The 13,496-nt window shown below is 51.9% G+C and overlaps 6 protein-coding genes; 4 read left to right on the top strand and 2 right to left on the bottom strand.

The window, feature by feature from the left end:
- Positions 1–1,544: 1,544 nt before the first annotated feature.
- RCC_06294 (uncharacterized protein) lies at positions 1,545–3,049 on the top strand (the record flags this gene model as incomplete). XM_023771555.1 has 2 exons in its annotated part: positions 1,545–1,631; positions 1,688–3,049. The coding sequence occupies 2 exons, from the start codon at positions 1,545–1,547 to the stop codon at positions 3,047–3,049; spliced, it is 1,449 nt and encodes a 482-aa protein (XP_023627323.1).
- Positions 3,050–3,265: 216 nt separating this feature from the next.
- Positions 3,266–3,658, bottom strand: RCC_06293 (related to thioredoxin Trx1; the record flags this gene model as incomplete). XM_023771554.1 has 2 exons in its annotated part: positions 3,266–3,561; positions 3,622–3,658. 2 exons carry the CDS (start codon positions 3,656–3,658, stop codon positions 3,266–3,268), a joined length of 333 nt encoding a protein of 110 aa, XP_023627322.1.
- A 599-nt stretch (positions 3,659–4,257) lies between these two features.
- Positions 4,258–5,123, top strand: RCC_06292 (uncharacterized protein; the record flags this gene model as incomplete). XM_023771553.1 has 2 exons in its annotated part: positions 4,258–4,885; positions 4,939–5,123. 2 exons carry the CDS (start codon positions 4,258–4,260, stop codon positions 5,121–5,123), a joined length of 813 nt encoding a protein of 270 aa, XP_023627321.1.
- Positions 5,124–5,361: 238 nt separating this feature from the next.
- RCC_06291 (uncharacterized protein) lies at positions 5,362–6,606 on the top strand (the record flags this gene model as incomplete). Its single annotated transcript, XM_023771552.1, has 1 exon — positions 5,362–6,606. The coding sequence occupies one exon, from the start codon at positions 5,362–5,364 to the stop codon at positions 6,604–6,606; it is 1,245 nt and encodes a 414-aa protein (XP_023627320.1).
- Positions 6,607–8,139: 1,533 nt separating this feature from the next.
- RCC_06290 (probable sugar transporter STL1) lies at positions 8,140–10,500 on the top strand (the record flags this gene model as incomplete). XM_023771551.1 has 9 exons in its annotated part: positions 8,140–8,244; positions 8,298–8,320; positions 8,597–8,715; positions 8,766–8,870; positions 8,934–8,965; positions 9,020–9,497; positions 9,573–9,870; positions 9,931–10,132; positions 10,198–10,500. 9 exons carry the CDS (start codon positions 8,140–8,142, stop codon positions 10,498–10,500), a joined length of 1,665 nt encoding a protein of 554 aa, XP_023627319.1.
- A 172-nt stretch (positions 10,501–10,672) lies between these two features.
- On the bottom strand, positions 10,673–13,480 carry RCC_06289 (uncharacterized protein; the record flags this gene model as incomplete). Its single annotated transcript, XM_023771550.1, has 1 exon — positions 10,673–13,480. One exon carries the CDS (start codon positions 13,478–13,480, stop codon positions 10,673–10,675), a length of 2,808 nt encoding a protein of 935 aa, XP_023627318.1.
- Between the last annotated feature and the right edge of the window lie 16 nt (positions 13,481–13,496).

Here is a 13,496-nt window from a genome sequence, read left to right as displayed (position 1 = left end):
CGCGTCTTCCAGTTCAGGTGCTTGCCCGAACGTGATGGGCAAAGTCTAGTAAAACTGCAACTACCTACTCGCAACCTCTTGCATCGGATATTATCCCTCCAAACTCGACCACCATCTTTCGGGATCGCGAAATTTGAGGCTCATGAACAGCTCAAGCGAGGCCTGGGGCAAGCGAGTTACAGCTGTGATGGCTTGCTTACGTCACGTCGGCAGGCGTTCGCCTTTCGATGCGACAGGCTACAGCACGGTCGGGCGATGATAACTGCTGGAGAGAGGCGACAGCATGGCCGCATTTGCTAGCCGACGGCTAATSCTTCTTTTATATGAGCTGCCGGCCTATCGTGCGAGGAGCAATCACGACAGATCTGGGCGGTAAAATGAAGAGCGGCGCTATCACACGCCATCAGTGTTTGTCTGCTACAAGCCAGGCTCCCACGAACGCCATCATCACGCATTCATGCTGCATGCATCGTGTCCAGCAGACCTCACTTGATTGTGGGGGCACCATTGATCGCTTAGCTTGCCAAGGGTGGACCTGAGCAAGAACCCAGGATCGATGGGCAGGAAAGAGACGATGATGACAACCCYCCAACAGTCGAAGCGCAGCCTTCATGGTCCTCGAAGCGCCGGGCGCGATTCCGTGTATCTTACATGGTGTCAGTCCAAAGCCTGGGAGATGCTACTCCCAAGGCCCATGAAATCGAAGTTTACAGGTGGGGCGGCAATCTCCAATGTCACCGGGTCTTGTCCCAGACATGCTCCCTCCCAATGGGAACGCAAAAACTTCTAGATCAGATGGAATCGGAACATCTGAATGTGCCGATACCTCAGCCTGAAAATGGTCGCAATATCAAGAGAAAGACGAGATGCCCTTATCATCAACCTCGAACATCTCTCATCCACTTGGCTTCGCGGTTAAACCTGCAGGGGCGATCAAACGCCTAAAAATACCACAAGCCACAAAAAAACGTGGAAAATATGCCGCTAGGCGCCTGAGAGTCTTGCTCTGACTCTTCACCTCGTGGCATCAAAAGCGAAATGTCTTGCTGTCCCGCGGTAAGAGAAACATGCCAAAGATATTGGACATCAATCGTCTGATGATGGTTAGTTCTATGGTGAGCACTAAATCACATGTAGCAGCGTCGTATGCATGCCGAAACCCTGCTTTTAGCTTTTAGCCGATCTGCTTTCCTAGCTGCGCCACGTTGTTCGCCCGGTCCTTGGTGATCCTTGATTCATATACAACGGGSCATCTGCATGTCAATCTGCATTGTTTCAGCGACGATCCCATCTTCTGTTTCGACAAAGTGCTGACGGCGGTCAATCCTGCGGTTGCTATCTTCTCAATCATCGCCTAGCGGAGTGCTGTTCTGGAATAGAGAGCCGCGTCAGCGTAGGACAGAGCTACCACCCATCGTTCAAGACGCCAGTGGAGCTTCAACCCTGCCAGCACAGCCGCACGGCACGGCCTAACACTGCAAGCGGGTGAGGAGAATCACTCATGCAACTCTTTCAGCACAGCAGCGCATAGGTGCTGATTTGCCATGTTGCTTCCACGATACATACATTCCAGGCGTACGGATTCGGGCAGGAGTAGCTCTGTTCCCAACAGTTCCTGGGCCGCGGTTATTGTGCGACAGATCACAAGTCACCAAAGATAAGCAGCGGAAAGCTGACAGTCAAGCAGGTTGTCATTTCAGTCGCCATATTCGCCATAATCGTCGTCCTATGCTACCTCGTCCTGCGAACTCWTCGAAAACGCTACAATGAACCGAAATACATCCCTACACAACTACTTAAGCAGCGATGGCGAGGATGGAGTCCCCGAAAATTCTCTCGCTCCAAAGGGACGTATAGCTCCAGGCTACAGGAGACATCTACTGCACCAACTTTACACAGCGTAAGAGTCAGCCAGCAAGATTTCTCGGGTGCAGAGGGCATGGGCGATGGCCAGAACACCCAGGACGATGGCGTGGAGAGGCATACAAGTGTGCGTAGCGTTATGACGCTACCTGCCTACTCTCGTTCTGTGCGTGAGAATGAGCGTGTGCTTGCTCGTGAAGGGGAAAGAGACGGCATTGATGTGGTCGTCGAGGCACCTGAAACTGAAATGGAAGAAGAGACCAGGCGTGACGAAGAAATGGAAAGCCTATATCAAATACGATTGCAGAGGAGGCAAGAACTGGAAGAGCGCGAAGATCGCGCGAGGCGTAGAAGAGATGCTCGATTACGCGGTGACCATGCTGAGCTGGAGAGGATTCGTCAAGAGCGAGTTCGAGCGGCCGAGGGACGGGAGAGAGCGGGTGCTGCAGCAATGATTGCAGAGCATCAATTACGAACTACCGAGCGGGAACCGAGAGTGAGCAGTGTGGTGTACGCTTCTTTGGGAGTTGCAAGGCACGACGGAACCCGCATCCGTGCGAATTCGAACGAATCTGACAGACCTCTCCTGGATTCGGCCGCGAGCATAAGTGGTGGTAATAGTCTTCGACCGTGGAGTACTCAGGATACATACAGCACTCACCACCGCAATCGCTCTCAAAATGGATCCTTTGCCTCCGTTTCCGACGAGGGCGATGCTCGTGAGAGTGTGGACGTTAGCGAGAGGCCGCCGTTTGGACGTTCTGGCAGTGATTTTGAAATTGTCACACTCAATCAGGGACACTCTCGCAACAATTCAGCCTCGCACACGCCGAACGGCGGACGCAGTCGTGCATCTACCAATACAGGAACATTACGGCCTTCTGTTGACACTGGTAGGGCGAGCGCGGATCTGGGCCAAAACATTCCTAATATTGACCCGCCTTCATATGATGCCGAAGGATTTGAAGAGGCGCCGCCTTATACATCACCTATCGAAGAGCGTCCATCCCGGACGATTGAGTCAATGGCATCAAATCTCGAGCGGAGTCGATCACGCTCCGGGAATGGAGCGCCTCTACTGCCCGAGATTGGGCGACTACCTAGCATCCGCATTGCTGATTCTACACCAATATCTACACCGCTTGATTCCCGTCGTCCGGAGTTTCCTGAATCTGTGAGAGAATAAGCCGGCTATTCATACATTTTGTTGGGATTTAACCACCAAAGCTACTTCGTGCACTTGACGGCGTAATGAGAACCAAGAATCTAACGAAAGCGATTTGTGTTCTGTGTTGTATATAATCACATATCTCATTATTAGAGGCAGCAAACGCAATCGCCAAAGACATCAGATTCATCAAAGTCCACATTCAGCCGCTGCTACCGTTCGATCACCCCTTCGCTAAACCTCTTCAACAGGAGTCCCATCATAACACTTCGCAATCGCAGTCTCCAATTCCTTGGCTTTGGCACCCGTTACCGATTCCTTGAGATCGCCGTCTTTGAAGATGTGGAATGTAGGCATTTGATTTGCGCCGAGTTCTTGGGAGATGTCCAAGGCTCTGTCGGTGTTGTAGTTGTAGAATCGCGCTTCTGGGTATTTTGTTTGTAGTTTTGAAATGAATGGTGCCATGGCTTTACATTGTGAGCACCAGGGAGCTGTGGCTTCCAGGATGGCGAGGCCGTCGGCGTTGGATGCTGGAAGGGGTTAGGGGTGTTGTTGCTTGGGGTCAAGTCGTGAGGAGACGGGAGGCTTACCTTTGAGATACGACTGCAACGTGGTGAGCTCCTCCATGTTTACGGGTATTGTTTTGGATTGGATTGTAGATGGGCTGGTTTGTGAGGGGAAGGAACGGCGACGTCACTTTTGATTTGTAGGTGAGTGAATGTCATTCATTGGCTCCGTTTTGCCGGAGGTCAAGCTCTTTACTCGACGCCTTCTACTGCTATTGAGGATAAGTTATATACAGCGTGTGAGGCTGAAGTCCTTTGGGAGTTTCCAATCCCATAGCGAATGGCCTGACTTCATGAGAGATGGTCGACTGATTCACCAAGTCAATGATCCGTTGCGGGGGAGGTTCCACATCGCTTCAAAATCCCAAATACGCCCCTCGATCTCTCATCTGTTATCATACCACAAAGGCTTKAGAGCGGAAGAGCTGCACTCATCACATTGTGAAAAGTTTGCACTTTTCGGCAGTGGTACGATCCGTGAAAACGCCAGTCTCTCGGTGATTGGAAGTCATCGTGAAATAGCCTTTGGGTAAGCGTAGATCATCAGAGGGAGGCTGGGGGGAGGGACATGCTACTTGTTCTGCATCACAGCATCCGTCAGCTTTGCGCTTGCTGGAAGACCGACGTGTCAGCGTTTGCAAACCGTTAACAAAAGCCACAATGGTCGCTACCAGGAACCACCCCAAACCATTCCCCGACCCACCCGCACCAACCGAGTCGCCGTCCAAAGCATCACCCACGAAACGAGTGACGCGCACGTCCACCGCGAGCACCAGCTCTCTCACGGAAGAAACACTGCCATCCCCGCCACGACCACGCACGACCGTGTCGCGGAGATCAGAATGGACACATACGCCCAGCAATCTCGCATTGTTCTGGCTTGCTGTCAGCCTGCCGCTCGTAATCTGGGATATGGGATATGTGCTGCTCCGACCTCATAGCATGCCCGGTGGCTGGCTTCACAAGCCACTCTGGGGCCCCTACGAACTGTACGGACGTGTGGATTATGTCTATGGAATTCAAGCGTGGGAGACGCATAGCGGGTGGACGGCCGCGCAGACGTATTTCAATGTGTTGGAGACTGCTGCGTACCTCGTCTATCTTGGCATTGTGTATGCCTATGGAGAGCCGGAAGCTGTTCAAGGGCGTGGAGCACCTGATAAGAAATCAATGGGTCGGTTTAAGAAGTTGAGTGAGAGTAGGACTCTTTCTGGACGGGTTGCTATCTATGCTGTGCTGTTGGGGTATAGCACTACGTTTCTTACGTTCAGTAAGACTGTTCTATACTGTAAGTTTTGTCGCTTCTCGAATCATGTGTTGCTGTTGTTGACCTTTCTTCAGGGCTTTTGGAGGCTTGCTCGGGTTGGGCAAACATTGGACACAATGACTGGGCATCTCTGTTCTTCTTGTGGATCGTCCCTAATGGAGCTTGGATCGTCTTTCCGTTGTATCTGTCGTATGTCTTTGGACAGGAGATTATACAGGGCCTCGACATTGCTACTGGTGGGAGCAAGAAGGCCAAATAGCTGGAGGGCCACTCTCGTATTGAACCAAAATGAGTGATGTTGTACACCATTTATACTGCATTTGTTGTCTTTACCCTGTAACTGTCTACATCTACTCAGACACATGGAATCGATACCTAGGTAGTTTGTTGTAAACTGTGGACATGCCTATAGGCAATTAAGGTTTCCATCCGGAGACTAGCCCCATCTTGCTTTCCAAAATCGCGAGCTCCCGCAACACGCGACGAAGACCACCTCGATGCAGCTCTTCATCCTTGGTCCAGCATTTGGACTGCCGTCCATCGACGCCGAATGCAACGCCGCCGTCGCTCTCCTGCAGCTCCGTGCTGAGGGGTCATACACAATCATCCCAACACATGATCAGCAAGAACATCTCCCGCGTCTCGTCGATGGACGGACACGAATTTCTGGCTTCAATAATATTGTCCGCCACCTCGCGAGCAATTCCACCTTCGATGAGTCGTCAGAACTAGACTCCGCCTCACGAGCCGACTCGCTCGCTATCACATCGTTCCTCGAGCTGAACGCACCGACTCTCTTGGACATTTCCCTCTACGTCAGTTTCGAGAATTATCGTCATGCTACGCGTCCTGCATTCACAAGGATACTCCCGTGGCACTCCAACTACATCATCCCGCCACAGAGACGGTCTGCTGCGCGGCTGCGAACGGAGCAATTGGGAATCTCGAGCCTGGACGTTGACGACGTGCATGAGGATATGAGCAATAGGCCGGCAGGATTCGAAGCTGTCGGCAAGGAGCCTGGCTTTGAGGCGGAGACACAGAAGCGCGCAAGCCTACTCTTGCCGCGGAAGGACACTCTGAGGAGCTTGCTGCAGCGGCCTGAGAATGCCTCTATCTTCAAGCTGAAAGCTCTGGCCGACAATTTCTTTGGACCTCTGCAGGATATACTACATGGTCGCACATGGCTGCTCGACACCGAAGGACCCACTGCCGTTGACTGCCTGCTGTACGGCTACCTCGGTCTCATGCTTCATCCTCAAGTCCCGCAGGATTGGCTCGGTTCTACCATGCGAAAACAGTACCAACAGCTTGCAGAATATACCGAGAAATTGCATGCTAAGCTAAACCTCGCGACCGATGCCGATGCCGTCCTGTCCAAGTCGGTGGTTGACGAGGTATCACTTCCTTGGGGTGGGCAAACTGTTTCGACATTCACCGAAACCGCAAAAAGCATCGGTGCAGGACTCTGGGATCAGGTTCCATTGCTGGCCCGACCAAACTCATTGCAGCTGCAGCATGCTAGAGGAGTCTCGGTATGGGAAAAGTATCTCACAACGGCATTGCTCTCCACGACTGCATCGATGGCTATCACTCTGTTTCTGGCAGTCCGTTCTGGGTGGATGATCTGGCCTCATGGCGAGGATGTCCAGATATTTGGTCGCAAGCGCCTTGCAGACTTCGGCCATCTTGGTGCTGCTCTAGGTTTTGGCATTGGGCCGCAAAGCAGTCGTGGGCGCTGAGCCTGTAGCAACTGCTCTCGAGCGGGACTTGTAAACACGCTGACCAAGCAGTGGTTATGCCGTACATCTGGTACATCTGGTAATAACATGGATGAGCCTCGCATACGATCCTTGCCGCGGGAAGAGCTACCCTGAACGGAGGCTCGCTTGTCAATGCATCAACGACAAAGCAGCGGTAACTCGTGGCTCGGACTTTTCACGGCTTGGCAGGGTGTACGCACATGGTCGCGGTACTCGTACACTCGTGTCGGGTTCCCAAGAACTGTTGCGAGCTGTATCCATCCAATGACGCACATTCAAAGGGCTGGCTGAAATCTCACAAAACACAGCCCTGAATCATCCCGGCAGGAAGGACCCTAGATGTTCATGGAGCCAGGGACTCCTAGGACGGGGCTGTGAACAGTTGCCAGCACCCCGATGCGAACTCATCAGTGTGGAGGCAGTTCACCCTGCTGTTATTGAGAGTCACCAAGCTGCAGAAAACATACCGTGCGGCAGGCATAGTACCAACAAAGATCATCACAACAGATCATCATCCACTCTTCCATGTTGGCCTTTTATTCCGCTATTTACCGCTCCTGCAGGATGTACGTTGGAAGTATGTCATATTTTGATTCCGAGCGACCAACAGAATAGCGTCTCTGTTCCGACCAAAACATGTGACGTGTGATAAACCTGGTCAACTCCACATTTCATCGCAAGAGAAGCTCTATCCTAGCCTGAGATCGCCTTGCGGGGTACATGCTTCTTTTACACTTCGGAGATCAAACCTTGAAAATTTCACGAGAACATGAACGGTGAACGACGGTCAATATCTATGTCGGCCATTCAATCTGATGCGATTCCACCACCGTAGCTGGAGCTGCAATCGCCAACTTGATCCCAAAACTTGAGTGACCGCAGGTCAAGTGTATGTAAGATGTAGCGACGTTGACGTACTAACAAAGGGAGGGCTTAGAGCAGGAGTAGGTCTGTGCTACACCAATGACGATTGGTATACAAGGTACTTTAAAGAATGGCACCGAGACAGCACCGACTACGAAATGACTGAAACCACCGATTGTATGCATCAACCCCGCGCACAAAATGCCCGGTGTCTTTCGAAAGCCGCGGAGAGCGGGACTGTGCGTTCGATGGGTAGCCTGCAGCGACCCCGATGGCCATCGCGCGCTGTTTCTCGTGGAATCGGCGGCGATCTTGGCCATGGATGGTATTCTAGACCTCTTCGCACTCCAGTCCGATGCACGTCTGAGGCTGTGGGTGTGCATGACGATTGGAGCTGCCTGCCATGGTTGCCATGGTCCGACTATGGCACGACAGCGACCCGTGACCCATAACTTGCATACAAGGCGTCGCTTGAGATGGGCTACAGTAGGTTCGTATGCAACAAGGCACTGCATGCCGTAGCGGCCCATYTTGTGGGGTTGCATGGGGTGTCATGCATGTTGGTTCTCTTATTATTATTTAATGGTTCGTAAGTCTTTCGTGCTTTGTTACTTTGCAAGAGCTTGTTAATGAGTATTGTCTGCGAAGATGTTTGGAATGAAAGATCGATATTTCGGGTTACGTGGAGGGTGGTTGACATTTTGGATGACCGTGGCCTGCGGCACGGACATGACTTTGTTCGGCTATGACCAGGTATTCGAGACTCGAGGATGCTGTTGATTGAGATGAATGTTAACGTGTTGCAGGGTGTCTTTGGCGGTGTCATTGTGTAAGTCAACCATAGCGTCAGAGCATTCACTTTGACGCATTCACTTCGATGCATTCACTTCGGCGCATTCACTTCGACGCATTCACTTCGACGCATTCACTTCGACAGCCTCGAGTCTAGCGCAGATCTGGTCGACCTCCCCACCTAAGATTATGCTTCTTTGATTGGGAAGCGCTTGAGTTGTAGATTGATGTAATCGTCTCAACAACATGCTAGCGAACAATCCTCATATCCTCATGCATAAGCAGCAGCTAATGTGTTGGATTTGGCTTCCAGCACCCAGGACTTTCTGCAACAATTGGGCATCCAGGACAATAAATCACTCCAGGGCACTGTCACAGCCATCTATGACATCGGATGTTTCTTTGGGGCAATCTCGGCGTACTTTCTTGGAGGTACATACATCGACGCTCTGAAGAAAAGGCATTATGCTGATCGTTTCTAGACATAATCGGACGCAAAAAGACCATTCTTCTAGGCACCACAATTATGAGCATCGGCGCCATTCTGCAAATCACCGCCTATGGAGTTCCTCATATGATCGTCGGACGTAAGTTTGAATCGACGATCAAGCTCTTCACGCCAATCTTGGCTAATTGACTTGGCCCTCTAGGCATTATTGGCGGCATCGGGAACGGTCTGAATGTAAGTGACGATCTTCCACTGAGTATTTTATGTACATGCTGACTTGTAGTACAGACATCAACGGCTCCCGTATGGCAATCTGAAACCTCCAAGATGGCCTGGAGAGGCAAGCTCATTGTTATTGAGCTCATCCTGAATATCGCAGGCTTCAGTCTATCCAACTGGGTTACCTACGGATTCAGTTTCTTGCCTGGAGCCGTGGCTTGGCGAATCCCGTTGGCATTGCAGTTCATCTTCATCGCGATCCTCTACTGTACCGTCCCTTGGCTACCGGAATCGCCCAGATGGTTGGTTCAGAAGCACCGCATCGAAGAAGCCGAGCTTATTCTGGCGGATATCGAAGGCACCTCGATCGAAGACCCGTATGTTCAGACGGAGCTGAGTGAGATCAAATTCTCCACTGCCTATGAGAGAGAGCACTCGGTCCGCATTCGAGACTTGATAATGGGAAAGAAGACAGATGGGCAAGGAACGGCGACACTTCGCAGGGTTTTCTTGGGGATGGGAGCACAGGCCATGCAACAACTTTCTGGTATGACTACCTGTCTGAAAAATAGATCGGCATTGAAACATGCAGTGGTCGCATCGACTAACTGAAATCTCTCAGGCATAAACGTAACCTCCTATTACCTCCCAACAGTCCTCATCGAATCCGTCGGTTTCGGCGAATCCATGGCCCGTCTCCTCGCAGCCTGCAACAGCGTCTCATACCTCCTATTCTCCCTCATCGGAATTCCCAACGTCGAGCGATGGGGTCGTCGAAAAATGCTCATGTACGCCGCTGCAGGCCAATGTTTCTGCTACCTAATGATCACGATTCTGCTCGCCCTCGCCGATAATCCTACCAGACCTTCCGCGGACAAATTCGCAAGTGCCTCCGTGGCGTTCTTCTTCCTATACTACGTGTAAGCTTTCAATCCTAATGTGTATATAGTTTGCAAAACTGCTAACCCTTGCTGTCCCAGATTCTTTGGGATTGGATTCCAGGGTGTCCCTTGGCTATATCCTAGTGAAATTAACGGTCTCGCTATGAGGAACAAAGGAGCTGCACTAGGAACCGCAACGAATTGGATATTCAACTTCATGGTGGTCGAAGTGACTCCAATCGGGATTGCGAATCTTGGATGGCAGTTCTATATCGTATGGATGGTCTTCAACTTCAGCTTCGTGAGTCCCTATCCCCCCCTAACCCCTGAATTCATTCGAATATTAGGTAATCTGAGTTACTATAGGTCCCTATTGTCTACCTCTTCTACCCAGAAACTGCAGGTCGCACCCTGGAAGATCTCGATCGATACTTTGCCTCTCCAGCCGGCAAAAAGATCATCGTGTGCAGAGATAAAGTCGCCACGAATTCCAAGCGTCCATTGGAGTACATCGAAAGAGAAGAGATGCAAGTTCGGAGAAATTCTTCTGTGAATCCGCAAGCGGCGAGTCTGGCGGCGGGACACAAACGTGCACAATCGATTGATTTTGCTGAGGAGGTGGATGCGGAGAAGCAGGCTGTGCATGGCAAAGAGAATGTCGAGAATTGAAAAGTACCTCGAGCCAAGACAGGGATTTGAGGCGGAAATATGCATGGTATTCGTGTCTTTCGTTTCGAGATATCCTATGACCAACGCCACGCTCAAGGCTCGCAAGTGTAACAATATCAACAACGTTGAAAACATTCAATATTCCTCACACCTCAGCCCGTTCCCGACGCTTCTAACGCAAGCAAGTAGGGAACGGAAGCCCATTCTTCCTCAGCAACGCCTTCATTGCCAATATCTCTCCTTTCATCATCGCTACCTCGCCTTCCAGAGCCTGGACTCTCGCAGTAGTTTGTGGACAGATCAGACATCGATATGAGGGACTTTGAGCCAGCCCGTCGAATGCTACAACTCGTCGGGGTTTCAAGTCGGTTCCTGATGGATGTTGGCGAGCTACCTGCAGCACCTTACGCGGACTCGGTACACGCCTGCCAGCTTTGGCGCGTGCCCATGGACTTTTTGGAGGTCGGCCTAGAGCCTCGTTTAGTGCAATTGCGGTCAGACCAAGGCCTTTGCGATCAGGAGGTTCGATGTTTCTGATCCTCGAATCTGGATGTCTATGGGGTGRGAGGGAGGAAGTTCTAGGAAAAAGCTCGCGCAGATCATCGGAAGCGGGCGAGAACACGGCTACTGGCGATATGTGTGTCTCTGCCGAGAACATCTCTTCTTCAGTCGTACCATCTGTTTGCCGTGCATGGTCCGGATCCTGTAGCAGAGCATGCACGATTTTGCTGGTGCGGACAGTCTCAAGATGACCACCGTTCGCTTTGGTTGACTGCCTTGCTGATGGTCTTGGCTGCCGCTCTCTCCCACGCTTTGGCCGATGATGTGCATCGTCCTCAGCATCGGATGTCAGCCATATGTCGTCTGCTGCGCCGATGACCGAGGATGCAGCAGAATCAATCGGCCACGTCTCGGAGTTGCTCAAATGAACCGAACGATTTTTCGCATGCACATTCTCCTTTTGAGAACAGCTTGGTTTCGACACCGGGAGTGAACGATCGACAAACGGCCGGGTATGTTGCGGACCAGTGTAAGCGGAAAGGGTTCCATGGCCGTGCTGAGACGTGACATTGCTCCCATTCAGCTTCCGAAGGTCCGAAAGTAGCTTCGCATTGAAGTTCGCAGGCTGCACGATGGTGCTAGTTCGACTTGCTGTTCCGTCTCCAATTCGTAGAGCGGGCGGTGCGAATGAATTGCGTCTTATGGACCCAGGTGATACTGCCAGACTTGTATGCTGCGAAGATATTGCATGATTTGGCGGCCTCCTCTGCTTACGCTTTGCAGTTGAGTCGGAGCTTGTAGCATGGCTATCGATAGTCTGATGAACGTGACAATGCGTCTCTCCCTCATCTGTTGCAACAAACGTTCCTGCCTGCGATTCTGGTTCTCTGATGAAGGTCTGACTCGACAAGCGCGGTCGATTTCTTCCAGGGCTCAGGACGCGTTTCTTCGCCGATGCTTTGGCCGCGTTTGAATGGGGTTTGACGGGAGAGAACAGGTCGCTATAAACAGCCACTGCGGGGATGACTGGTGCAGCTCTTTTTGGAGATGGGGTGTAGCGGACGGTGCTAGCCTCTGCATCGTCCATCTCGTCTGGGTGAAGTGTGAACTTTCGCATCGGTAGTGGAGTGGTGGCTGATTCTTGGGGAAATTCTGGCGGCACAGWCGTGCCTTTTGGGCTGACGGATACAGGCACCGGTCGTGTGGCATTCTGGATCCCGCGTGATTTAGGAGATGCCTTTACTTTGGAGGTTCCGGGAGATCTCAGCGACATGGAGGCTGAGTCGCTGAAGTGCCTCTCGACGCCTCCAAGATCAATGGCGCGTGGAGTAGGTCCTTTGACCCATTCCACAGAGATGATCTTCTCTTCCTGTGCGCTGACAGCTCTCTGAGCTAGGAGTAAGCCGACTGTATCATAGATGTGAACTTTTCCGTCGACGCGACCTAGAGCAATGAGGCTGTCTGTGGTTGTTGGTCCTCCGATGGTATGCGTGCTAGATGCTTGGCTACGCCGACTTCCAGCTGCAGATCGTCCACTATCAGGTTTGAGTGGAATAACAGAGATGGATGTCAAGGGAGCTTTGACATGCCAACTTCTTAACACGGCGCCTTTGCTTGCAAAGTCGATGATTTTGCACTTGCCATCGCGACCAGCGGTGACGGCTCGAGTTTTGTAACCCGGTAGGAACGCCACACCTGCTATTGGAGCTGCCAACGTTGATTTGTTGAGCGATGCATCTCCGGTGACCACAACTCGATGCAAGTCCTTGATGTGTGAGATCTCGCCATCCTTTGCACTCGATTGATCAGGATCTCTCTTGGGCATTTTAGTGGCGTCGTATGCCGCCACTGTCCCATCTCGGAAGGCAAGGAGGAAGACGTTCGGTCTCTCGGGGTGGAATACAGCACAAGAGACCGGTGCCGTGGACGCATTGGGATGCAATGTGAAAGAAACAGTATTGTGGGCAAGGTTCCTGATGTGAACCACTGGAGGATCGTGGGACGCTGAAAGAAGCAGGTGGCCAGTGGAAGAAACGGCCAGAGCCACGGGAGCGGTCTTCAGTGTCTCCACGGGATCCAGCAATCTCGCACTTCCCGTGTCATATCGCTGGATCGTGCCATCAGAGGTCGTCGTCAGGAACAAGGACTTGGCATCCGGAGCATACTCCAAATGGCGAACTTCTTCTTGATCGGCGTTCAATCCCCAGCTTTCATCTTTGCCTCGCTTCGTATCGTGCAGCACGACAACATCTCGACCCGCGATTGCCAAGACTCCGGAGCCATCTTTTGCCTCTCGCGCGGCAACAATGCTACTTCTCCGGCTGCGAAACAGAGAGTGGACGCCGGATTTGTCCCATGCGAAAACGTGTCTGGGAGTGGTGATGATCAAATGACAGCTACTCGGGAAATTGAAAGTCTGTTTCGCTGAGGGTATGCTGGGTGCTGGAATCTGTTTGGTAGGATGCCGCGTCGGCGGCATATTGGTCTTTGGTAGA

Source organism: Ramularia collo-cygni, assembly GCF_900074925.1.
Source record: "Ramularia collo-cygni strain URUG2 genome assembly, contig: RCC_scaffold09, whole genome shotgun sequence".
Classification (NCBI taxonomy): Eukaryota; Fungi; Ascomycota; class Dothideomycetes; order Mycosphaerellales; family Mycosphaerellaceae; genus Ramularia; species Ramularia collo-cygni.
The sequence above is the reverse complement of the archived record's forward strand: the minus strand, read 5'-3'. Positions and strand labels throughout refer to the sequence as shown.